Source organism: Leptosomus discolor, chromosome 8 (assembly GCF_034619465.1).
Source record: "Leptosomus discolor isolate bLepDis1 chromosome 8, bLepDis1.hap2, whole genome shotgun sequence".
NCBI lineage: Eukaryota > Metazoa > Chordata > Aves > Leptosomiformes > Leptosomidae > Leptosomus > Leptosomus discolor.
Genome location: NC_141398.1, coordinates 15601131 through 15626544, shown reverse-complemented (window position 1 = coordinate 15626544; position 25414 = coordinate 15601131). Strand labels below are relative to the sequence as shown.

General features: G+C 39.5%; 1 protein-coding gene across 1 annotated transcript in view; it reads right to left on the bottom strand.

The window, feature by feature from the left end:
* Positions 1-25414, bottom strand: part of ADCY2 (adenylate cyclase 2) — a 225914-nt gene that overhangs the window by 19932 nt on the left and 180568 nt on the right. The window contains exons 16-19 of the mRNA XM_086468986.1: positions 20799-20936; positions 11405-11524; positions 4659-4843; positions 3069-3153 (exon numbers count right to left, since the gene is read on the bottom strand). Coding sequence (XP_086325112.1) covers positions 3069-3153; positions 4659-4843; positions 11405-11524; positions 20799-20936 — 528 coding nt within the window. The remainder of the gene's footprint in view (positions 1-3068; positions 3154-4658; positions 4844-11404; positions 11525-20798; positions 20937-25414) is intronic.

The window sequence follows — 25414 nt, the reverse complement described above, 5'->3', positions numbered from 1 at the left end:
CACCTCTTCTGTAAACATGCCTCCATCTGTTATGAAGAAGTCAATAGGCATGTGAGTAGGAGTGAAGTTTGATGTAAGTTTTCATTAAATTCTTGCAGAAGAGGCTCTTGAAAAGATTACATTATCTGAGAAGGATCCTCTCACAGAATAAAAGGTCACTAAAAAAACCAGAACAGAGACTCCAAATAAACAGTTTGCATGGCTGAGGAATTTGCCATAAACATCTAGGCAGTAAAACAGAGAATGAAGTTTCGCTGGATAAACACAGTATAATCAATCATGGGAAAACCAAAATATTCACCTAGCCTACAGAGTAATGAGGTATGTGTAATTTTAGGTACTGATGAGAAAGGAATTCACAGGCTATGTCAATACTGGTAATTCAAACTGGGCCATAAGAGAGATTTAATGCTCAATAGTGTTTAAATACACAGTCTAGCCCACACCAGTCTCCATTCTCCCAAGCAATGCCTGAGCAGGGTGCAAGAGTCACTATTCTCAATGTACCGTCTGCCTCCTGCCAGCCTATTTTCAAATAACTCTAACAGCAGGCGTGCAGAACGAAATGTGTCACATGACCTCAGTGTCAGGGAGCAGCTGTAGCCTACGCTGGTATGACCATCAAAAAAAAAAGCAGTTCTGCTTTCTCCACCTCACTTCTGGCTGCTCACTCCCACCCTACGCTCATTCTTTTGGCACAAGCATTGCTGCAGCCACACCATAAAACCAGATCAGAAAACAGATCTGGCTGAAAACGAACCATTTTCCCAGGGTTAATTTTAAAGCTGGATCATTTCCCTGTCTTGGGCAACTGTACAGCTCCACAGGCAGCAGTGCCAGTACAAATGAGGAGATAGAAGGATAAGAATAAGTAGCTGAGGAAGCCTCCTTCTTTCAGTAGGGAGGCTGGCGGTGCAGGTAAAAAGTATTAGTTGAACCTGAGAATTACGTTGGCTCATAAAACATGTAATGATATACTAGCTCTCCCCCTCCTCATCCCCATACAACCAGACACACACATTCCCCCTCCTGCCTTTGCACCAGGACAGGCATCTCCCTGCCTGGGGGTGAGCAGGTTCACAGAGCTAGGCCTGTAGGAAAGCAGTCACTTTTTGTTTAGATGAACTTTCTGGTTACCCAGAAAAGGGAGTTCCAGTGCCAGCTTAAGGGAGACAAGAAGACCACCCTTTTCATCCATGGCTATTATCTTTAGCATTGTTAAAATAATCAGATACTAAGAGAAAAGACATGTTGTTATCTGCAAAGTAGGAAGATGCAATAGCGAACAGAGAAATTACTTGGCCTTTACCCTCTGTGGAAGAAAGGTAACGAACAGTTTTACTTTGCCCACACTGCCAAGATGGCCTGACAGTGTTCTATGAGTGCCACTCAATGAAAGCTGCAAGCAGAAAGTTTAAAACCAAACAAGATAACGGACACTTCCACACAATTTTTTATAAAATTGTGAAATTCGTTATCAGACAGTGCTGGGAAGACCAGGAAGATACAATGGGTTAAAAAGGGGTAAGACAGTGCCACAGAAAGCAGAGCAGCCAATAGCTGTTAAACGTTGTCACAGAAATGCCGACTGGCAGAAGGTGGGAAGCATATGTGCCCGGAACGGTCACTCTGTGCAGGTTCACCTTCTCCCCTAGTCTTTTCCCAAGCATTTGCTACCAGTTAGTACCACTAACTAACTTAAAATGGCAGGTCTTATGCTAGGTATGTATTAAAATTAGTTCATAATATTTTCTAGTTATCATTTAGACTTTGCTTGAGCGTGTTTGAAAACACAGAGGGTTTTTCCTCCTTCTTTAAGGGAGAATAAATTAGAAAAATCAATGGCAAAAGACTGAAGAGCCACAAACAAAGGGTATCATGACAAGGAAGGACAGACACACATACTGTTATTGTATGTAAACCAAACTTTCTTGTTGATGTGACAACCCACAACCCACTCTCCTTGCCCAGTGAAGGTGACATTCCTTCCCTCCTTTTTTCTTGGTGTTGCACCCACTGCCCCCATCTGACACCTTGGCTGACAGGGACTAAAGGTTCTCAACTGCTGCGATGAAGTACTTATCCCCCTTTCCAAGTGGAAAATACTGTCATCAAATGAGCAAACTCTAATACAGTGCTGGCAGCAAGGAGGATGAAGAATGTTATTTCTAACTCAAGAAGGATGTTCCCCACTACAGCAAATACTGGAGAAGCTGCCAGGTAAGAATTTTTTGTCTAGTAACCTGCAGGGTGTGCTTGGCAATTTAAATGACAGTCATTATGTTTCAGGGAATCGTAATATAAATGACTGATTTAAAGGCAGTCTGGGATAAGATCCTTCCCAAGGCTGCAGGCTATGGGGGTACAGGCTGTTCCTGAGATCTCACAAGGATTGCCTCTTCCATCTCAGAGCCCTGTCTTGTGCGCTGCATCGCTCCCAGCACAACGGGCTGGAATTGCAGCCTTTAGCCATGGATCATGGACAGACCCAAGGATTTAGAGGAAGAACTGCCCTCGCACCTGCCCTCAACTTTGTAGAGGGTAAGACCATGGACATCATGTTTGTACTGAGAAAGCACAACCGGCTAATAAAAAGAGTAGTTTCCCGTTGGGTCATAGTTGTGGTGCAACTGTGGCCTCAGCATGTGGCACACTTCTGTGTGCAGGCTACACTGTTTCTGTGTCTGCATCAAATTGTAATAACTGTGAAGAAAATAGCTTGTAATTAAGCAACTAGGGAGACAGCAGATGGATGCAGACAGATGGGAGCGCACTAGGAAGCTATGAGACAATACTGGTCAGCATGACAAGCAACAGCCACAGCACACTATCAGCATAAAGTCTACAGTCTCAGTGACAAGTTATTGGTGGGTTTTAAGGGCATATTGGAAGGTAATAAAGAAAATAGCTTTTTAGACGCTTCTAGCACTCCTTTGCAAGGGTGTGGGGCAGAACAGAATAAAGGTGTTTGTCAGAAAATCTAAAAAAATATTTGAGAAGGTGGCACGCTGCGTGTGGAGGCTGCCATCGTGTCCACTAATGCAGATGAAGAGAAGTTTGCACCTTACCTGTCTACCCAACACCAGTAATGTGACGAAGAATATAAACAAAGAAACTGAGCCCATTGTCTTCAGGTCTTTCAGTATTCCTGGCCTATAAAATAAAAACATAAGTAAAGCAAGCTGCTCAAAAGTTAAAACAAAATTACTTTATCACAAGAACAAGACCGCAATTTATACTATTTTCTGGTATGTACACTAGGACCATTTAAATATAATATGCTTTATTATTTCCACAACGAAGCTTTAGTTACTTCTACTACATTCTGTGCAAATGTGCCTACATTTTGAAGGCCAGTACTAAGACGAGGATTTAGTAAAAACAATATCCTTGTTTGCTTACAAATGGAGATAATTTGGTGCTTATTCTATACAGGAAGATTAGAAATACCTTTTTTTATGTTAATAAAAACCCAAAAACCACAAAACCCACTACTTCCATAACAGACAGGTGGCCCATGTCCAATGAGTGTGAAGAAAGAGAAACTAAAGCACCTAATTCCCAAGATGCCTTTTCATCTCAGAATTACAGGAGGGACAAACTAGATCTTGTACAGAGTTTTTTAAAAACTCTGCTTTGGGAAAAGACACTGGAGGTAGTGGGAAACAGTTTGCACCAGCACTCTCCTACTGATGCCACTGAAAGAAGAACCTTGGTGAGAGATTTAGGAAGGAAAATACCAACAGGCACACAGCTTGACTGGCAAAATCAAGGCTGCCAGAAGCACATGCTGAATCTACCCTGTCATGTGGTTCTCCATCCCAGCATAGAGATAGCCTTACCACTAATGCAATGGAAACATAAAGATTCGGGTTTGTCTATTTAATCTTTAGATTTAAGTGCCAAGAAAACTTGGTTAATTCAGATCCTTTTCCACTCCAGCAGTTTAGAGCACAGGAAAAAGGATACCGAAACTCTACTCTGATTATTCAGTTTTTCTGTTGCGGCATATGCGCTGCACACTCAGCTTCCATAGAAGAGAATCACCCTTTTGTGTTGAAAATGAGGTAGAAATTACATGTGTCCAAAAAAATATTTTACACAGCAATACCCAGAATAGTAATTCCAGGCTTTTGTAATATCTCCTGTAACAAAGACTTCATCAGTCTCACTGAAAGTTTAACATACAAATTTGCAAGCACAGAAAAAAACCATGCAAGTTGTAGGTCTACTCATTTTTCCAATACCTCAGACTGCATTTGTAAAGTTTTAAGACAATGTACTAATTCTGAGAAAGCTGATTTTCTTTGGCTTGCAGCAAATATGCTTTAACAGCTGTAATTATGATCAGTCTTAGGCCTTAACAACCTTAATGATGACTTCTTCCTAATGTTCTTTATCACAAAAACACAAATTAAATCATACTCTATATTCTTTAGTATGTGATTTAAACATCTTGCCCAGACTTGTTTATTTTATTCTAATGCTCTTAGGCGTGACATTAAATCACGTATTAACAGCAGCATGACAATGATTTTAAATTGTGATTTATAGATTATAGACCCACAGAGAAAACAAATCTGTTCCATGACATAAGAACTGCCATAGGGAGTATTTAACTTCTATTAACTTCAGAAGGACTGGAATTATCCACCTACCTTCTAAGAGGTGCCATTGCATACATAAATTTGCTGTAGTCATCCAGCATGGGCCCATGAGTGTGCAGAAGGATAACATTGTAACCCACCAACGCAATCAACATTATCACCATTTTCAACTCATAATTTATCCTCAGGAAAACGGAACAGGAAATAAGCCCTAATATGCAGCTGTATATAAAATACTGGTAGAGAAAAATCAAATGGAAAATATTTAGAATTTGGCTCTTGAGTAGGAAATGATACATAATAAAATGCCCTGGCTAGTTTAAAAACAAATTATTGACTGACCACTTCAGCATGGAATCTATCACAACGTGTAAAGAATCCAAGTACCTGGGCCATTATGATTTGCAGACAGTCAGTAACAACCAGATATTGGTATTTCCTGAAATAGACCCTTTTTCTTTCCAGGCTCCAGTTCACCCCAAACTGAGTAGAATCCAGATTATGCTCCTAATTTATGCTCCCCAATTTTCATCCTTTTGTCACTTTCAATTTATTTCTCTGCAGTAGTGAGGAGTGCCTATATATGGGATACCACTACTGGTGTTGAAGTCTAACGCAAGAGCCTACTGCCAACAGAGTGACAGAAGATTTATTCCTGCGCCACTGTACGGTTTTCACTCATGCTTGAATTGAGTAACTACCCTGTAGGTATTACTAGCATAAGGATTGAGGTAAAATGTCTAAAGATCTGGAAACAACAATTTCATTGCCTGTATTTGCAGTGTTTATAAACTGATGCAATACACACCGTTGTTATGAACCTCATAGATACATCATTTTACAAACCGTAGAAATACGAGACATGAAGAATATAAAATGATCAACATCCTTCTGTCAAATCCTCTTGGGTCATCACTACGTAAGAATACATTAAACTGTTAAAAAAGGCCTTTTCTTTCCTATGTCATATATATCAGCAAAAATATGTATGGTTGAAGTTAAATTCCTGGAAAAATAGTTTCTCTGGATACTTTCTGGAAATGGATTAGAGAATCAAAATTAATGCTAAAACAGAAATAATACATTCGCACTAGGATAATCATCTTGGTCCTTAGTATACAGCACCTTTGCCAAAGATGCTTCCTGAAAATTACAGTCCTGTACCTTGTAAGGAAGTTATCTTTTCTGAAACTACAAAGCATTCTATTTCTAGGTGTGCTAATTTCAGACTACTGTTGACTTGTTGATGGCAGTATTTTTGATAGAACCTGAATCGCTGTATACTAATTTTGGAGGATCACTAAGAAGAACAATTTTCACAGCACCCATCAGACAGAATTGATCTACCATTTGGATCTTTGTCGTTTCTGTAATTTGCTTGCAGAGCTGCTTGAAATAAGAAATAGAAGTAACTGCTGTTCAGAATCACCAAAAATAAAACTTCTCTGATGGCTGCATTCCACAAGAGGTCACACTCCGAATTCAGCGTTATGTAAAAGTAGCAGCATCCATTTTTTACTCCATGAGGCATTCTACTTGTGAAATCAGTTTTCCAAAATGAAACAAGGAAACAAAAGGCAGTCTTGAATCCACATCTGGATGCAGTTTGACAAAGATCACGAAACTTGCAAGTGGAACAGACAGTCTCCGTTAGTGCTCCATAGGAATATGTACACTAGATTGAAAATTTCAGCTAAAATTTCAGGCAAGGGTGGATGAATTAGAGAACAGTGGCACAGCCACACATTTAAGAATGCAGACTCTGATACTGTGTATTGCAATGTAAGACTGCAGTAAGCTACAAGCAGATCTGGAAAGGAGTCTGTAGGCAACTCTGCTTGAACAGCCATAGCAGGTTATGAAGCTTTTTTTGAAAATGCCACCTTAAATAAACCTTTTCCCAACTGCAACTTACATATATTCAAGGCTATTGCTTCCAAGTGCTCACCACTGCAAACGGATTTTTCAATTCCTGTCAAAGGAACTGAAATTTCACCACTGTAACAAAAGCATTTGCAAATTTTAGTAGGTGCTTAAAGTATTGTAGCTTGAATGCTACTCTAATCCTTCCAGTTTTTCAGACTAATGCAAAAGGGCTTGAAAAAAAAATCAGAGGAGGAATTGCAAGACAAAATGTTTCAAAAGATACACTGCAGCGGAATAAAGGTAACTGCCATTCTAGCTAGCTTCTCAGAAGGATGCATGCAGCTACAAAGCAAGCCAAGACACGAGAGAACAGTAACAATTTGGTGAAGGAACAGTCAAAGTAACCATACAGAAAATCAGGACTGGTGGAATTACTGTCATATGTATAGCATGAGAGCTCTGGTCTTTGCCAAAGCACAAAAACTGCAAGCTGTCAAGTGGCAGCCTGGGCCAAGCAGTCTGCTCTCAGTTCATCAAATGAACATGAACTTGCCTACAGAGGAATTAATGTCCATCTAGGAAAAAATTACAGCTTTTGCGTGCAGGTGTACTGTTTCCTAGTGAAGACTCATTTCAGGCTTGTTCATCCTACGCCTCTGTACAACCTACTGAAGAATAAAAAGGACTCAAACTACACAGACACTGAGGCTTTCTCCAAGGCAGAGAGTTGCAGTGACACCAATCCTTTGTAGCGACCCTGACTGGAAGAACATTGCCCACTGAAGAGTCAGCAATCCACATCACAGTGAAGCCGAGCAGGCGCAGGTCCGTTCTGTGCTCTGCGTTACCCCTTGGCTGCGGGATGACCTCAGCCAGCTCAGCCAACTTGGTGCAACCAAGGAGCTTGCAGGCGGCTCCTGCTTGGTAGCAGCAGTTATGCCACCTCTGTGGCCTCGACTTTAACAGTGCAGCAGCAAGTTCGCATAGACATATTTTTTGTCTGACAGCAGAAATGATGAATAGAAATGACTCCTTTTAAGAAAATCGTACAAGGGCTCAAAAGAGGAAGATGCCAGGTAACCTCCTCCACAGATGGGATCTACAGCACGTGCTGTCCCTTATTGGAGGACAGTCTGATCCACGATTCAGAGTTCCCAGCAGCTGAAAAGATGTAACTCCATCTATCCTCTTTTTTCTTCCTGTGCTAGCTCCAATAAATGGTACTTTAACAACACCTTACAGAGTCTGAGTGCCTTTCTTACCAGGATCACAGGCCCAGTGCCTTGCACTGGTGCACTACACCCTTAGGATCTTATCTCCAGCCCAGTGCACTTGGTATCTTCTCTTAAGTTGTGTGGTTATAAAGATCTTTACTAAAGTAAAAAGGGATTCTACTCCAATATTTCTATGGCGAAAAACTTGAGAAGGAAGTAATTCTGGAATTCCCTAGTTAAATAAAGTGTATTCCAGAGCTGCATCTTTTAGAAGTCAGTATTATGACTTTTATTTATTTAACATGTAGAGATGGCAGCACTGATACCACACTGTATTTTATCACAGGAAGAGGTATTTGTGACTTGACATCTCTTAGGCCTAACTTCTATTATGTGGAAACTATTCTATTATATTGAGCAACTGACCACATCTACCAGGACTAGTGCAAAGCATTTGACGCTGTCCTGCATGACATCCTTGTCTCTAAACTGGAGAGACATGGATTTGACAGATGGACCACTGGGTGGATAAGGAACTGGCTGGATGGTCACACTCAAAGAGTCACAGTCAAAGGCTCCGTGTCTGAATGGTTATTATTGACAAGTGGCATTCCTCAAGGGTTGGTATTGGGAACGGTGCTATTTAACAGCTTTGTCAGCAATGTGAGTGGGATCGAGTGCACCCTCAGCAAGTTTGCTGACAACACCAAGCTGTGTGGTGCGATTGACACGCTGGAGGGAAGGGAGGCCACCCAGAGGGACCTTGACAGTCTGGAGAAGTGGGCCTGTGCAAACCTCATGGAGTTCAACAAGGCCAAGTGCAAGGTGCAATCCCAAGCACAGATAGAGGCTGGGCCATGAGTAGACCAAGAGCAGCCCTGCAGAAAAGGACTTGGGGTTGCTGGTGGATGAAAAAGTGAATATGAGCCAACAATGTGCACTCACAGCCCAGAAAGCAAATTGCACCCTGGGCTGCATCAAGAAAAGCATGGCCAGCAGGTCAAGGGAGGTGATTCTCCCCCTCTGCTCTGCTGAGACCCCACCTGCAGTGCTGCATCCAGCTCTGGGGCCCCCAGCACAAGAAAGACATGGACCTGCTTGAGCAGGTCCAGAGGAGGCCATCAAGATGACCAGGGGGCTGGAGCACACCTGCTATGAGGACAGGCTGAGAGAATTGGGGATGTTCAGCCTGGAGAAGAGAAGGGTCCAGGGAGACCTTACAGCGGCCTTCCAGTACTTAAAGGGGGCCTACAGGAAAGGTGGGGAGGGACTGTTTACTACTGCGATAGGATGAGGGGTAATGGTTTCAAACCGAAAGGGAGTAGATTAAGATTAGATACTAGGAAGGAATTCTTCACTGTGTCTGTGGTGAGGCACTGGCACAGGTTGCCCAGAGAAGCTGTGGCTGCCCCCTCCCTGGCAGTGTTCAAGGCCAGGCTGGATGGGGTTTGAGCAACCTGGTCTAGTGGAAGGTGTCCCTGCTCATGGCAGGGGGGGTGGAACTAGATGATCTTTAAGGTCCCTTCCAACCCAAACCATTCTGTGATACTATGAAACTACTGAGGCATCACAGCTAAACTAAACAATACCTAAATGCAAGCAAAGTCCCTAAAACCTACTATGTAATTTTTTCTAAGTCTTTAAAAAAAGCAAGAAAGCAAGCAATACAACTCAGAAAAGTTATTCTGGAGGACAGAGGAGGGGGAGAATCAGTCAGTTTGCTTCAAAATGAACTAAATTCTGTTGAGGCTGAAATAAAACAAAAATTCCTTATTCACTCATTTTAGAGGACATAGTCAATAGATCTGTCAGGTCTGCTATCATAAATCACAGGAAGTTTATCTGCATCCATAAAGCTTAAAGCTAACACACAGATTCAAAAGATTGAATTTTTAATTTAAGGAAACACACATTTGTCAGCTTAAGTATTCACAATAAAGAGAGAGGAATTTTATTCCCAAGGTTTGTTGTTGTTTTTGTTTTGTTTTTTTTTTTTTAAAATAAGATTGAAGGCAGTAACTCAAAAAGAATTTGTAGCTTTTTCATGCTGGAAGTTATACAGTGCCTGAGGATGAAAATGATGTGGATTTGAGAGCTGTTTAATACAAAAAGGTGAGGTAAAAAGTGCTAAAAACTTTAGCCAACCTAACATTTTAATTTATTATTACCAGAATTAACATTTTAACATAATTTTGTGCCAATTATAATTTTCTTTGATGAAAGAATGCATTTTAATAGTTTAAAATCTATAAACCACTAATTGTTAGAAATGTGACAATCACATGAAGAGCTGACAAACATCTTAGTTATACATGGGAAAACAAAGAAAAAAGACACAGAAAACAGTGGGTTTTTTTTAAGAACCGTATATTGAATCTTAGTAATAAGTACAATTTATGAAAACTGTATCCTTCAGATGCTTGTTGGAGAACTTACTCATAAAAAAGAAAACAAAATACTTTTCAAGATGTTCAAAACTATAACAAGTAATAAAAAAAGATGACCAAAAAACCTGGTAAATAAAAAAGCAAACCAAAATGATTAAGCACTGGAACAATTTATTTCTATGTGTTTGTGAATGCGAACATATGCAGAGGCTGCGAGAAGGACTGCATCATTTCTTTGACAACACAGATAACTTGATGTCAGGGCTGGAAGAAGATGTAGGCACCTATCCATACCTGGTGGTATTTAGTGAGCTAAATCTGAAAATGAGAAACAACAACTCTGCCCTGCTGTTGCTTTAACAGGGAGATGCTGAAAATCTCTAAGTGCTGCAGTTACTGCAACTGTTTTTTTCCAGAGGAGTTCTATACATAATTAACATCTTGCTTTTGTGTGTGCCTAGGACTGTGTAGCTTGACATAGTGAATAGCTGTTTCATGTAAAACATACTGTGTGGAAATCAGCACACACCATTCTGGTACCGGTCTCATCAATTCTGCATAGAGATAAAATAATCTCCCTTCTCTTGCTGCCTCCTGCTTATTCATCCAAAGACGACTGACCTATTTTGGCACAATATACAGCTTGTTATGTTCAACTGCAGGTCTCTGTAATCCCTTTAAGAATTACTGCTTTCTAGGATAAGATCCCATTTTTGCAGGAATGTCCTTCCCCCCTCTTCTTGCACGTGCCACTGGGCTTTTGTTCACACTAAGACACCCTCTTCGAATCAGTTCAGATCTTTTAAACAGCTTATACGCAAGTGTTGTATTTCCCGCCTCTCACCACACCTCCTAATCTAGTGTGCAATGACAGAAATGTGACGATCACAGATTCCACACTTACTGCCAGGTCAATGATGAAAGTGGTGAGTATTTTCAGGTCTACCACTGGTCCTTGTGACACCTGTCTGCAGACCAACCTGGTTTCCTCACTGACAGCGATGTGGAGCTTTCAGTGCACAGCCTGCTTTGCAGTTGCTCTGTGTTCTCCTGACATAACACCCATTTGTTGGCATGGGTGAGCTATGCTTCTAAGTTATCAGACTGTTTCCTCCTTTTTAATCTGTCTTTCATTAAAACCTCTATTTTCAGAAGTACTAACCTCCTTTAACTTCCCACTTACTTCAAATGCAGTTGCAGGTGACTGAAAAAAAATCAAGCTTTTGCTGCAGTCTTAAAAACTGGTGGGTGTTTAACTTCAAGCAGAATTGGCAACAGTCAATTTAGTGTAATTGTTACAAACAAACAAAGAAATGCAAAATGAACTTACCGGTAGGAAAAAACAGTTGTTTTGTATACACCACCGCGTCTGATTACCCGAATTAGGAAAACTTGCATTTGATGAATTAAGAACTGAGGGAAAGGCTTTCACAGCATTATCCAGGAAAAACTAGAGAAAAATAACAATCCATTAGCTTGTCAGCTGTTTAAGGTCAAAATAGGGAAGAGAAATGGAGAGGCAGAGAAAGCGTTGCCAGTAATCATTTAACTTTGGTATTTCACTGCAAATTGAAATAGAGAAGGGAAAATGACATCACTTGATTACTTGTTCCTGCATGCTCAGAAAAAAACAACTTTGTTAACCTCCATCTGACACTTTCCATTTGAATAAAAGATGAAAAGCTCTTTGTTATGTTACTTTCATATACAAGAAGCTCACACACATGAGAAACAATGATGAAATAAATTCAATATGAATAATTCCTGGGCTTACCTCAACTGAACCTCCTATTTAAACACAGGAAGAACTTAGGACAGAAGTCTTTATTGAAGTTGATTTACACAGATGTATGTAATCCTTCTCATAACAACGAAGATGACAATATTGGTACTAATGTTATTGAAACAGAAGAGTGGCACCAGTATCTCCTGGGTCATCACATTCAGCTAGTTAATGTCACAGGTAACCACCATCATATAGTACCCTTTAACGTATTGATCCGGTGCTTTCTTAACAAGTTAGATTTGACTACATTAATTCCACCGCTTTGAATCTCACCACTTAAACTATTTCTAAGTTTAACCAGTATTGATGGCCAGTTTCCATGCTTTTTTTCTTCTTGTGCTAATCTCACCCTTTAGCTGTCAGATAGCTCCTTTCCAATATTTAATTGCATGTCTGCCCTTCACTATGCTTAACAATCTACGCTTTTCTTGTTTCTTCCCAGAAAACAAGCTCTTAATTCCCCTGATCATTCTAGTAGACACCCTCTGTACACACCTCTTTCAATTCAACCTTCTGGGTGACTAAAACTGTAAACACACTTCCAAGATTTTATCAGTGACTCGTGCAATAGCATTAATACTAATTCTGCAGAAAATATGTTTTCATAGGTCCAAGAATGACAGCTCCCTTGCTCACAGCTACAAAACCTTAATAGCTCACCACACCTCATGCAAGTGGGGCTCAGACAGATTGTGAGGTTAGAGCAGCTTAACACACTGCTGCACATTGACATAAACCCAGCCACTAACACGCTCAGCAAACGTGAGATAGTTTTCCTTCACTCGGGCTCACTTAGCTAAATGTGGTTTATACTTACCATGAGTTAAGAGCAGTCACATGAACAGTTATTGTGATTCAGCTGAGCTGGCATTAAACTCACATAATTAATCAAAATCCTGAACTCATTGCATGTCTACCTGATGAACTTCCAACTTGAATTTATTGTCACTATTCTGTCAGACCAACTATAATCTTGCATTCTGTACTAAATTTCATGCTAGTTCTTTTACTCCAGTCCTCAGCTGACTTCTTCCTTTCTAAAATCCCAAGCCTCCCCTCACAGACATTGCCTCTCACATTAATTTTATGACCAAATTTCACATACACTGATGATATGAAAATCCACACTGGGATAACCATTGCAGAACTCCACAGGTTGCCTCCCTCTCACCCATTGTTCTCTACATGTAGCCAGTTAGTAACCCACCTCTAAATTCTTTCCCCGTCCCTGTCTTTACCTGCTGCCCCAGAGAAAATCTGCTCAGTTCACTCAGAGTAATCAAATCTGGATCAAAATCGTTTATTGTTTTCCTAACTACTACTAGGTCTGGTCAGCCATAGCTCTGCAGACAAGTTCTGAAAAATTCCAAGGATAGGGACCCCACAACCCTGCTTGGCAATGTGTCCCAGCTCTGTACTACCTGCAGAGTGACCCTTTTTTTTTAAAAGACTATCCAACCTGCCAATCCACCACCCATGGTCAGTGCCCCTTGATATGTTTTGTGGCACTGCCCAGAAGAGTTTGAAGCCATTATCAATGTAACACTCCTTCCACAGAAGCAAGACCAGCTACCCACTCACAAAGGTGATCAACAGGCCATCTATCACCCAGACTGCTTCACAGAAAGCTGGCATGACCTGTGAAGTAACACGCAGAATGGGCTCACCTTTGTACAGTTGCACTTTCAGGTTGTCTTCCTTTACAAACATGCTTCTCTGACTGTTCACGTGCAACTACACATAATTAACCTGCACCAGTGAACTATACATTCAGGATCAGTATCAGTAACACAACAGATAAATCACAATACCAGACCTTACAAAATGTTAATGAACACCTATGAGTTTTGAAACATCCTTCTATAACTGATCCCAAAGAGCTCTAATCATGCACAGACGCAGATACATGCACATCCACCCCTCCTCACAGGATGTGTGGGATAAATGTACACACTCCCCTTGTCGGGAGTGTGGGTTACCCTACTTGCACACCCCTCCTGTAAGGAGATGTAGGTGCTCTAGCTGTATGTGCACCTGTGCAGCTCCCTATGAATTGTTAAGGCTGGTGAGAAAGCACCCCGCGAGTTCAGGCGCACAGACGAACCCGAGTTGTGGGTCCCTGCTTGTCACTGCCCGCGCTGTCACCCCACAGGCTGCGGAGCAGGCAGCTCACAGTGTCCGATGGGGAGGCTGCTCTCGCTGGCCGAGGCAGAGGTGTGATGCCAGAGGGGTGACTTATGGCGGTGTCAAACCAGGTTTGGATGGCTGCTGTTTGAGCTTCAAGGTCTCTGCCTCATGTTATGAATTTTCATGCTTCTTTTATACTTTTTTCCACACCATTTCTTTCCTTGCTTCAAATTCCCTTTGATGTGCCTTGGTTTCTGCTTAACCCAGCTGACGTTGGACTTCCTCCTTAGCAGGAAAGGTTTGAGGCAAATGCCCTCCAGACAGCTTTAAGTATTTAATCCCCCTCTCTGCTCCCAACTATTTACACTGACAGTCTGATCTTAATAGGTGTTGTTAACCAGGTCATTTGCCAACCGTGGGCAAAGAGATTCTCCACATCCCACTAACAGTGCATTTACTTTTTTTGCAAACATGAAAAAACCGTATTTAGTTTCAGAATCCCATCCCACGCACATCCACAGAACAAAAGATTATATACCATGAAGAGCTCAAACACAATTATACTACATATACATATATATGAATATATATGTATAAACTTCACTTCTATTAAAGCATTTTAATTTTGGTTTTGAGGCTTGTACAGAGCATTTCTGACCTATAAAAGTTACCTATACACACAGAATGCTATATGAAATGTGGTATATCTATGAATACATAAATAAACATAGAAAGGAAAAAAAAAGGATATGGAAATGTTGTCATCTCCCATGAGCCAAACAACACTTATTTCTGAGTGATGTGTTTGTACTTGTCTTTCTTGTCTCTCATCAGTTATCTACATCTGCTATCACGTTTTGGAGATGTATATTGTTCTTCAACATAGTATTTTTTGTGAGACAGCTCAGTCCTACTAAGCAGTCACACCTACTCAAATGACTCAAATGAAAGCAATATTTTTTATGAATACCAATGTTTTCCAGGGAACATCTGAGCACACTACCATTAAATTCTCATTTTAACTTCATATATTCTAACAGCTTTTTCTTCTCTTGTGTTCGTATAATCTGCAATCTTCAGTTGGGAGGTTTTTGCCTCACATGATGAAAATACCTGCTGTGTTGCTATCTCCTTCAATAGGAACCATGTGGTGACAGACATCCCCCCCACAACATGGGGTAAGCAAGTTTGTGCATCTCTCTTGTTACCTGACCAAGAATCTGCACAAGACTAAATAAATGCACTAGTTTAGACTTTACTAAAAACAAAACCAACTTTCTCACCAAGGTACTTTCAACCCTTCTGTACAATCCACAAGGCATCAGAACTAAGGCTTCACATCGAACATGGTCCGATAGCCTGTAAACATGTCTAAGTAAATGGGCTGTATCTCACCCTACTAAGCAAGTGGGCTTGCTGATTTCCATGTTAATGTGCATGAAATAGCATCCTATTGAGAAGAAGGAAAGGTGGCAGAATTTAATATGAAATGCACTAATAAAATGCACACTGAATTAAAAACTTATGGAATAAACAATAAAATACGTACAGTTTTAATAGTTACTGTGTGAATGGGTTGACCCCATAACAGGTGGACAGGAGGGCGAAAACTTGGAAATGTCCCTCCCTTGAATTAAGGAACCATAGAGTAAAAGGCAAAATTAATTGATTCAAGTGCCCCAGATAGTTCAACTGTGGTCACCAACCTGTGGTAGCACAATGCCACGTAGTAGCCATCTGTGAAGACAAATACTACTATAGTTTTCTGTGCAAAAAGAAGGCATAGACTACCTTCAGAACACTAACAAGTGTGCTTTCGCACACCAGCAAGAAACCCCACAGCCCAGAGGTAAGCTCTTTAGGAAGCAGGTGCTCCAGGAACAGCAGTGCCAGAGCAGAGCTGTGCTTAATCAATGGAAACACATAAGCAGCAAAAACAAAGGTCTGGCATGCTACCAAAAAATGCAGCTCAACTGAATTTACAGCTTACATTTAATTTGATCCCACCATTGTTTTCTCTTCCTTATTATACAAAATTACTCTGAAAATGGACATGTGAGGACTATAAAGAAAAGTATAAAAACCGTTTTTGTCACCATCCTCCTCTCTCCCCACTACCTCCCTGCTTGATACAAACATGCAACTATAAGTTAATTTTCTGCTATTCCAGAAGAGCTCTGCAATCTCCTCAAGACACAATGGTCTACAGTTTTTATAGTGCTGTAAACCAAGTTGCTCATGTTTGTGCCCTACTCTTTTGTTCAGCAAAAGTCAGAATGAGAAGAGCATGCTTTTAAGTGTGGCAGAAGCATGCAAATTCGGTATCAGGTTGAACTAGAGGATTTGCATTTTTCTTAAAACAAAAAAAAAAATGAAGCAAGGATGCTTTTATTCAGCATCGCTTTTTTCTTTGAACCTCTAAGTCTAACATACAGGACTCCTCCTGTTGATTTTTAATTTGTCTACCAACTCTCCAAATATCCATGTAACTTAGGAGAACTTTCTTCTCAAAATGTATCACTGCTTCATTTGAAAAATGATAGTTGGTCTGGTAGCTGAGTCAGGAATTTATCCCCAAATCCCCACATGAATAATATGGAGAAACCCAGATTCTGGTATCATTCCTTATCTGCACAAGTTCATAAGCAGAAGTTTAAGGAGAGCCTGGAATACCAAGTATTTACCTAGCTATTAAGTATTTTTGGAATAAACAAGAAGTGATGTTGAGACATCGGTAAGTTGGAAAAGGATGATAAAGATCCAGAGAATACTGCACTGAATATGATTTTTAGAGCATTTTGTCCCTGGGTTTGTACAAGACTTCTTAGCTTTCAAGTGCTTGTGCATCTGAGTTATTTGCTGACCGGCGGTGTGTCTCTTGTTATTAGTCAAAAAACCAAACTCATGTTGCTCAATAATCTAATTTCATTTTTCATAAAAGTTTGTGTGTCAAGTGAAAATGCATAAATATCTATGTGTCCTCATGTATTCAAGTCCCAGCTGCCCTGCAGAGGCAATATACAGTGGCAAGCAACTGCCTTGTTCAAAGCTCCCAGCAGCATTTTATAAGAGACACGGAGCCTGCTTGGCCTTTACAGACTCAGATACCATCTGTCTTTGACAGATATGGAGTGGTGTTTGCTTATGTGGGTTCATCTTTGCTGGACTTCAGAGCAAACGATCATGTGACAGCATGACTCTCCCTCTCCCTACACACTTGAAAGACACCAGAACTGTTGTAAATATTATTTCAGGATGGTTCAGGCCATGTGCTTGCTATCTCACCTGCTAGTGCATCTCTGTTAGTCCAGTGTACCTAGTCTGATACTGATTTTAGTAAGTTTCTTAAATTCTATTTATAATCTGGAACGGTTTTGTGATGGCGCCCTGCACGTACCACATAAATGACATGACTGCAGCTGTGCATTCCTCTTTCTCCTTCCAGCTCCTAGGTCAGGTCAAGCTCTAGGCAGTGTCAGTTTATTCTTCTTAAAAGAAATGCATTAGGCACCCTCCAAAATAGGGCCTTCAATGTGCCACTCACTGCAGGGACATATAATTACAGCGTATCTGCCAAAAGGCTTGCCTATTAAAAATACAGCACTGAACAAGGTCAGCAACTCTATTAACAGAGTTAGCTACACTAAAAGGAAGGTATACTAAATAAACCAACTTTCTACTGTGAGAATGGAAGCAGGTTTACTTAAATATCTGTCATTATTAAAATGTGATATCAGCCACGACTAGAGGGAGAACAATATGGAGTCAATACTTGCATAATTTAAGGCAACTTGTGCTCACAGATGTACATTAAACAATGGAACAGAAATACTCAAACCTCTGCTAGTCTTCACATTTCTAAAGACATGTTCTTTCAAATGAAATTGTCCAGCTCAAAATTTACCGGAGGAAAGACAGGAAAGCAAGTAACATCCTCACTCTGAAAGCTGGTAGTCAGGGCACCTTTCTGGGACAGTATAGACCTGTTGCTGGGCCAAAACCCATTCATGCATTTGATGCAGAAGTCACTGAAACAAAGAACTGTTCCAGGGCTCTTTCATCATGCCACTTTCACTGAGATCACATGCATCCCAGTGGACAGTGAGGCACAATCAATCGATGTATCATTTACAGTCATTCATTTAGCTTCCAAGAGTGGACCCTTTGCAGCCGTGCAGTCCTACTGCCTCTCTGAGATGCCTGGATTGTTCCTTGCCATGCACTTTCTCATGTTTTGTTTAACACAGCTCAGCTGCGCAAAAGCAGTCTTCCTCAGCCATTGACTGCCGCCCTACTCTATATATGGCACCAGATCTAACACTCAATGGAAGCAGTATTAGTCACCCTCTCCTCTCAGCTAAGCAGTATTTGATATTTATGTCACATTAGCTGTTTTTTTAACTTCCCTCCACTGATCACTACTATATACACCTCTCCAATGTGAAGACTAGATTCAGATCTCTGCTGAAACAGCTAATTTGAAATAAAATTGCACCTCCACTCTTTTTCTAATGTCCCTTGACCATAAAGACTGAATTTTATTTGACATTTTGGTCTTAATTATGATTTATTAGGTGTGGGATGGTTAGATGCTTTTTATCTCCATTAAATCTTAATGGCTACATTTTGCCTTTTTCTACTGAAAGAGTTCAAGGAAATAAATGCAGTTAATGGACTCTGCTATTAAGTACATGTTGCTTGGAGATATAATAATGATACTTCAGAGTCTCTCCCACAATTTGCTATTAATATTAAGGAAATGCAAATTTCACAATCACATTTAAAGTCATTTTTTGCTAGTCAAACTATTAAGGTTTAGTTTCAAGGTGGGAATTGTACTTAAAATTATCATCTCATGAATATCATGGAACACGATTATTTGTAATACTGCAGTCATTACTGATAAGGCACAAAGACTTGAAAATACAGCCTATTAAGTTTTACTGTAACATTCAGACCACATAAAAATGGACTTGAACCAATAAAATTAAAAACTTTTTCTAAAAATGTACTGAACAACTTTTTTGTGCTAAAATATCTTTTACTAGTTGAAGGCCAAATCTGAAGCGGGCTGTACACAACAGTAGAACTTCAGTCTAAGGAAAAAACAGCTGCTGACCACATCTTCTTTTGCACTTTTTAACTTAATAAATAACCATATAGTTGCATGAACTCTAAACTCAAAGTATATTTTAAATCCAAACAGGTTATTTAATTTCTTCTTATACATTTACAGAGTTCAAAATAAGAGAAAGTCTATTCTGACCTACGTTTTACAAGCTACTCCATCTCTGCGTTTTGTCTAATAATATGCCAAATAACTTTTGCATATAGCCTTCAGCTGAGGACAAGAAGTCATAGAGAATCAACAACTTTTCAGAATTACTTGTTCCCACTGCTAACTGCCTTCACTGCTAAAATGTGAGCTTATTTTTTCATTTTCCAGCCACTGCTTCTCTGAGCTTCTTCCTTCACCAGCCTTGAACACCAAATTCAATTACCTGAATCTTAAATACTTGAGCATGGAATTGTTTTCAAGTCTATCTCCTCTCCTTAAGAAAAAGCAGGAGAAAGAAAGGAAAATGCTTACTTTCTTGAAAAGAAAACCAACAAAAACAAGACTAGGGTCATTTAAGAGAAAAAATGGAGAGAAGGTTCTACCAGAAATTTCACGTGTTCACATTTAAAAGCCCACATTACATCATTCTAACAAGCTTAGTACTTACTGTAACAAATGATTGACTAAGGGTCCCCTGAAATGTGGGAAAACAAAATAAAACAGTGTAGGTATTATCAATTGTTAAGTCCTTTATGAACCCCAAGTAAAAAAAGTGCCTGCAACTCAACAAAGTGCTAGAGTTGCAATTTCAAAAGCACTGAAGTGCAAATCTCACTCACTTGAATTGTGGTTAGTATCTATGCATTAAAGTTGCAATAAAAACATTACCTAAATAAATATTACAGTTTCCATTTTTACAGAATGGAGCTGGAACACTTTCACAGGTTTATAAGCAGAATCAAGCTCAGCCAACAGGGCAAAGCAAAGGAAGTTTTTTGATCCCATATACTGCTCACCCCATTAGATAATGCATCCTTCAGAATAAACAGGGACATTATGATTCAGGCTTTAGGCAGGCTAATGACAGATCTACTCTGTATTTGCTATAGTTACAAAAGAACAATAGAATTACATGGATTTTCCCTATTAAGAGAGAAAAGTACAGGCTGAAATGCCTCAAGTAGAGGTAAGCCCTAACAAATTCGTAGTTCAGTACCTTTGTAGTTTTGATGGAACTTTTAATTTTTTTTCTTTTTCAAAAAAAAAAAAGGCAAGCATGTGAAATTCAATAATATATAATGTACAAATTATGATCAGCAGAGAAGCATTACAAATCTAAATAAAGCTTAGTTTGTTTCACACAAAATCTTTCACACATCCTGTGAGGAGATAAGGAGAACTTCATTCTGTGAGTAATATTCTGTTTTTCTAAGCAATGCATAGATGAGCAAGGGACTTGAACAATTCAAAGCTGGGATTTAACTAGCTTCTATGCCTTATAAATTACATTTTTCTTTAATAAACTTAGCCAGGATCTGAGCTCTTGCTGAGCATTCTGGTTGCAGAGCCTCCCATTATACAGTATGTTTTCTGTTGCTCTGGTTTACATATCTGTCTCTGGTGATCATTATCACTGAGGTTGCTGGTGTAGCCATGGGCCATAAATACAACATCTAAATAAATACTGAACAAAACCCCAAAAGATCTTAAATGAACAAAAAAACCCAAGAAAAACTACCCTTTTTCCCTTACCATGTTGAATACAGCCATAGTCAGTATTATAGCAGTGGTTGTCAATGTAAGCGTGATCCGTGGCCAAGGACGGTTTGCAATTATTCCAGATGATTTCAGGATCCACAACAACGAAGCTGATGCTTTCTTGCTACATTGCTAAGTGCAAAGAGTTTAAAAAAGAGAAAACAAAAATAGCTTTAGTATATTTAATTACTATAAACAAGGGTAGAATTAAGCAAGGTCAAGATTGAAGGCAGCATTAATCTTGAAACGTTATACAGAAGTATTCAACTATTATATTCCCTTAAGAGTTATAGATCATGATTATACATGAAACTAAATGCAAATTTAGTTAAAATATCTGCCATAATATCAATTCTGTTAAATAATTATAATTTGCAAGTACCTTATTAAACACTCAATATATAGAGAGAGTTGACAGCAGTATCAATATCTTTAATATCAGTATAAAACAAGCAAACAAACTGACCTCCCCCACCTCAACTGGAAGAGCAATATTTATTAACCTCTGGAAATTTCAAAATGTAAGTAACGACTGTGCAAAATCTTTGACAGAGAGGCAGAGGTCTCCTCACGTAAGATAAAGGCTGTATACATAGATACATCCCTGAAAGACTACAAAATAGAGGGGTTTCTGGGGTTTCCTTTCATTTATTTGTAGACTTGTTTGATAATTGGTTTTAAGTGAAAAGTAACTCAGCAAAGCAAATCAACCTTCCCTAAAACTACCTAGAAAACAAATAAGCATTTCATACAATCGGACTTAGAATTTTACTTATAAAGAGTATTTAGTAAATAGAAAATATTTCTTATATAATGGCAAAAATTAACAATAAAAAACTCTTGACTTGTTTAACCTGCTTCCAAGAATACACTGCAATAGCCTCCACTTGTACATACATAGTGCCTAGAGGCACAAGATGCTCACACAGAATAAACAACAATTAGTGGCACATCCAATAAATACTAATTTTTCCAAAACTTTAGCAATGAGGAGACAAGGTTGCCTAGCAGCACCTTCTGCCCTTTCCAAATGTCAAATTCAGCTATACTGAAATCTCTGTAAAAAAGGCAATGAAAAGTTAAGGAACATGGCAGTCCCACAAAACTATTCATTTTTTATCAACTCATTTTCTCTATTTACTTATTATCAGAGATCACTTTGCCTATTGTTTTCACCCCAACCACAGCAACCAGCAGAGACACAAGCACAGGAAGTCTCTGAAATGAGAACTCAAGCACTAAAAACTACCAAATATAGGACTTAATTTACACCACTTATCTATTAGCTCAGGTACAATAGCTATGGCACATCATATTACCCAATACATGTGATGTAGTTTGCACGAAGGTCTTTGTCATACTGCATAAAACTATTTCCCTCCTAATTACACACTATTTGGACAAGTCCACTATATAGCTAGAATTTTTTCTACATATTGTTTCCTTTTATGACAGGGAGTTTTGCATACTGGATTGGACAGATTCTGAGTGAACGAAGACAGTTTCAGGAAGATCAAAACAATAACTGGAATCTCAAGGATGTGCAAAGAAAAGGGAAAAAATAGGTAGCTTTATATACACAATACACCTCCCCCACATTAACACCCCCAACCCACCCCATAAACTCAAGGGACCTGCATTTTTGAGCAACAAATTCCTGCTCAAATGCCTTTTAGAATTTCCAAACCCTGTTCTCCACCACTAAGTACATAGCAAATTTCAAGAGAATTTGAATCCACGTGTAGATTTTAGAAAATTTTTGTCATTTTACTTTAATAAAGTAAAAAGCACAAAGTCTAGATTGCTGCTGTTGCTACAGAAGAGGTTTTCAAGTGGATGCAGGGAATGGATCTGTGTGAAAATGAATCATTCAGTTATCTGTCTAGTCTGCCTAAAACCTAGTATGTAAGTCAGGGAGCATGGATACGGTAAATTAAAACAGTCATGAAATCATGCCTTAAATTACTCCTTGTTATAGCACACCTGGAGCTTTACTACAACTTCACCTACATTGTTCTGTGATTTTCTTGGAAGTTTAGAAGTAGTTGGAATAGTTTAAGTTGGATTAGGGACAAAACTAGGCAGGAACACTGAGAAAGTACGAGGAATATAAAGTGGATAAGAAATGATATAGATAAAGCAGTACATTGTGTTTTCTCCTTTCTGAATTATGTTACAGGTAGCTATGCTGTTCAGGGAAAGTCTTTAGGATAAGAAATTCCAAGAAAAGAAGCTGCTGCTGAAAATAAATTATCTGGCCTAAACCAGATACATTTTATTATGAATTTTACTGGTTTTAGGTTATCTGACTAAAGGCTAATCAAAGTAAACACAAAGACCTGGTAATGATCAAAAGTACAATGACAGATGGTGGAACAAAAGTAACTGAATCAATGAAGAACAGAAGCCATTGAATCTGCTGCTCCTAAGACCATGGAAGGAGAATGTTTCAGCCACGGTTTCTGATGGGAAACCTACCAAGAAGCCTCAGCAAAAGAAATGCCTTTCCAGGATGACCTGCTGACTAAGGGTGATTACTACCTAAAAGGATAGGATGCTGGCTTGAGGCAGTTAATTTTGCAATGGAGCAGAGAGAAACTTGGAATTGTGTAAAACATTATGGCACATTTTAAGGGCATTGCGGGTACGTTGAAATCTTATAGGATGTTTAGGACATGGGACACAGGAAAGGAAAGAGAGGAATAAATGTGGATCAAGGAGGAATAAGCATAGGTAAATGGAGAAGGGGTGAAAGGAAATGGCTGCATGTAAACACTTGTCTAAATGAGTCTATTGTGTATTCTTATTAAATTCTATCTCTAACCATCTTCTGTGTAAGTGCAGTCCTCATTCTGACCCTGCATGTATGCAAATGCTATCAAGCTTCATGCTGGACTAGATGGCAAATAGCACAGCATGGGTGCCAGCCACGGGGGAGAGAGAGATGGTGTATCTGAGTCAACTGAGAGCCTGGGTGCCAGCAACTGAAGTGTCTCAGACCAGTCCCTGGAAAGACCCATAGGGTGTGTGGGGGACTGTGTGTGTGAGCACTAGGAAACTTCAAGCTGCACTGGCTCCTAAGTAGATCTATATTTGGAGAGACCCAAGGTTTGAGCCAGTCACTGCGTAAGGGGGATAGAGTCTGCGAATGGATATCACATTGACTTAAAGTCCATCTCGAGTGACCCACAAACACGAGTGGGCCTGTGGATGGCAACAGCCAGGTATGTGTATACTCCACCGGTGAACTTCAGTCCTGATCAGCCAGAAATCAGGAACTAGGCCATCAGTGTTGATCGTATTTACGTGAGTGCTGCTTGTTGTTATGTGGGTGCTGTAAGAGAGCTGCTCCCTCCGTGGATCTGTATGGCTGGTCCTGTGTGTATACACTGTAGTACATGCTGGTGTGCCTATTGGGAGTACGTGCTCACTACTAGTTGTACCAGGGACACAGTACTGACAGCCTGTCATTGATGGGAGTGGGACAGGAGGATCCCCTGTCTTTAATTCCACCACATTCGGCTCCAGTAGACCAGGAAGTAGCCCTCCCCTGGCTCATGAACTCCACTGGATCCACAAGCTCTAGCAGCTCTTATTTTCAATTTCAGAACTTTAAAAAACATGGCTCAGTAATTGATGTAAAACAATGTCACAAAAAGGATGCTTTCATGTGTTTCTAGTGCTAAGCAATGTAAACTGACTGTTTCCTCTGCAGAAATGAACAACTTGTGTTATGATAATTCTGAAGACAAAATTAAGTTTCACACAGAAAATCTCTCTTGAATCCCAATATCTAAATACACAAATGGTGGTGTCAAATGATGCAGAATTCTCAGACTAGAAAAGTCTGAGACTTTAACATCAATGCTTCCAACTGCTAAATTTGAACATTCCTTATTATTTTAAAGTAATAATTGAAACAAATTACAGTATAGAATTGCTGAGATTACTTAGCAATGTCCATGCTGAGAACTGCATTTATTGCTGAGGACTCCTTTAATGCTTTCCAAGTACTTGTACACTTTTGAACAGACTTACGTAACTTCTGTACCAAAATTCTCTGCAATAATTCTAAATCTCCATTGTTTACAAGATTTTTTAGCAATATAACCTGACTTTGCTAATGTATTTTAGCAAGGGGAACTAATTGGACTGATTTTCTACATTTCTTTAAAAAGCTGTTTTTCTGCTTCCATTTTTTTAAAAAAAATGTTCTCTAGGCAACTCTATTACTAAGAAAATTTCTGGAGAATAAAATAAATTTCAGGAAACAATGTATCATTCAGCCAATGTGATTAATCAATAAAGATATTCCATTCTTCCAACTGCTATTGCTAAAATTACAGACATTGCTGGCCCTAACCTGAAGAAAAATGTGTTTAGTTAGACCGCAACTTCAAAAATGAGTTGTAGATAGTTATTTCCACTTGTAAAACAGAAGCACACTGGACTCAGTGATACAGTTCTTGACAGGCTGTTTAATGCACAGTTCTGAGTTCTGGAGAAGAAGGACCACTGTTTATTTGGTTCATCTGTCATGCCCACCTGGTTTGTAAAATAAATGACAAGTCTCTCTAATAGCAAAGAGAGTAGCCTGCACAGGTCAAGCC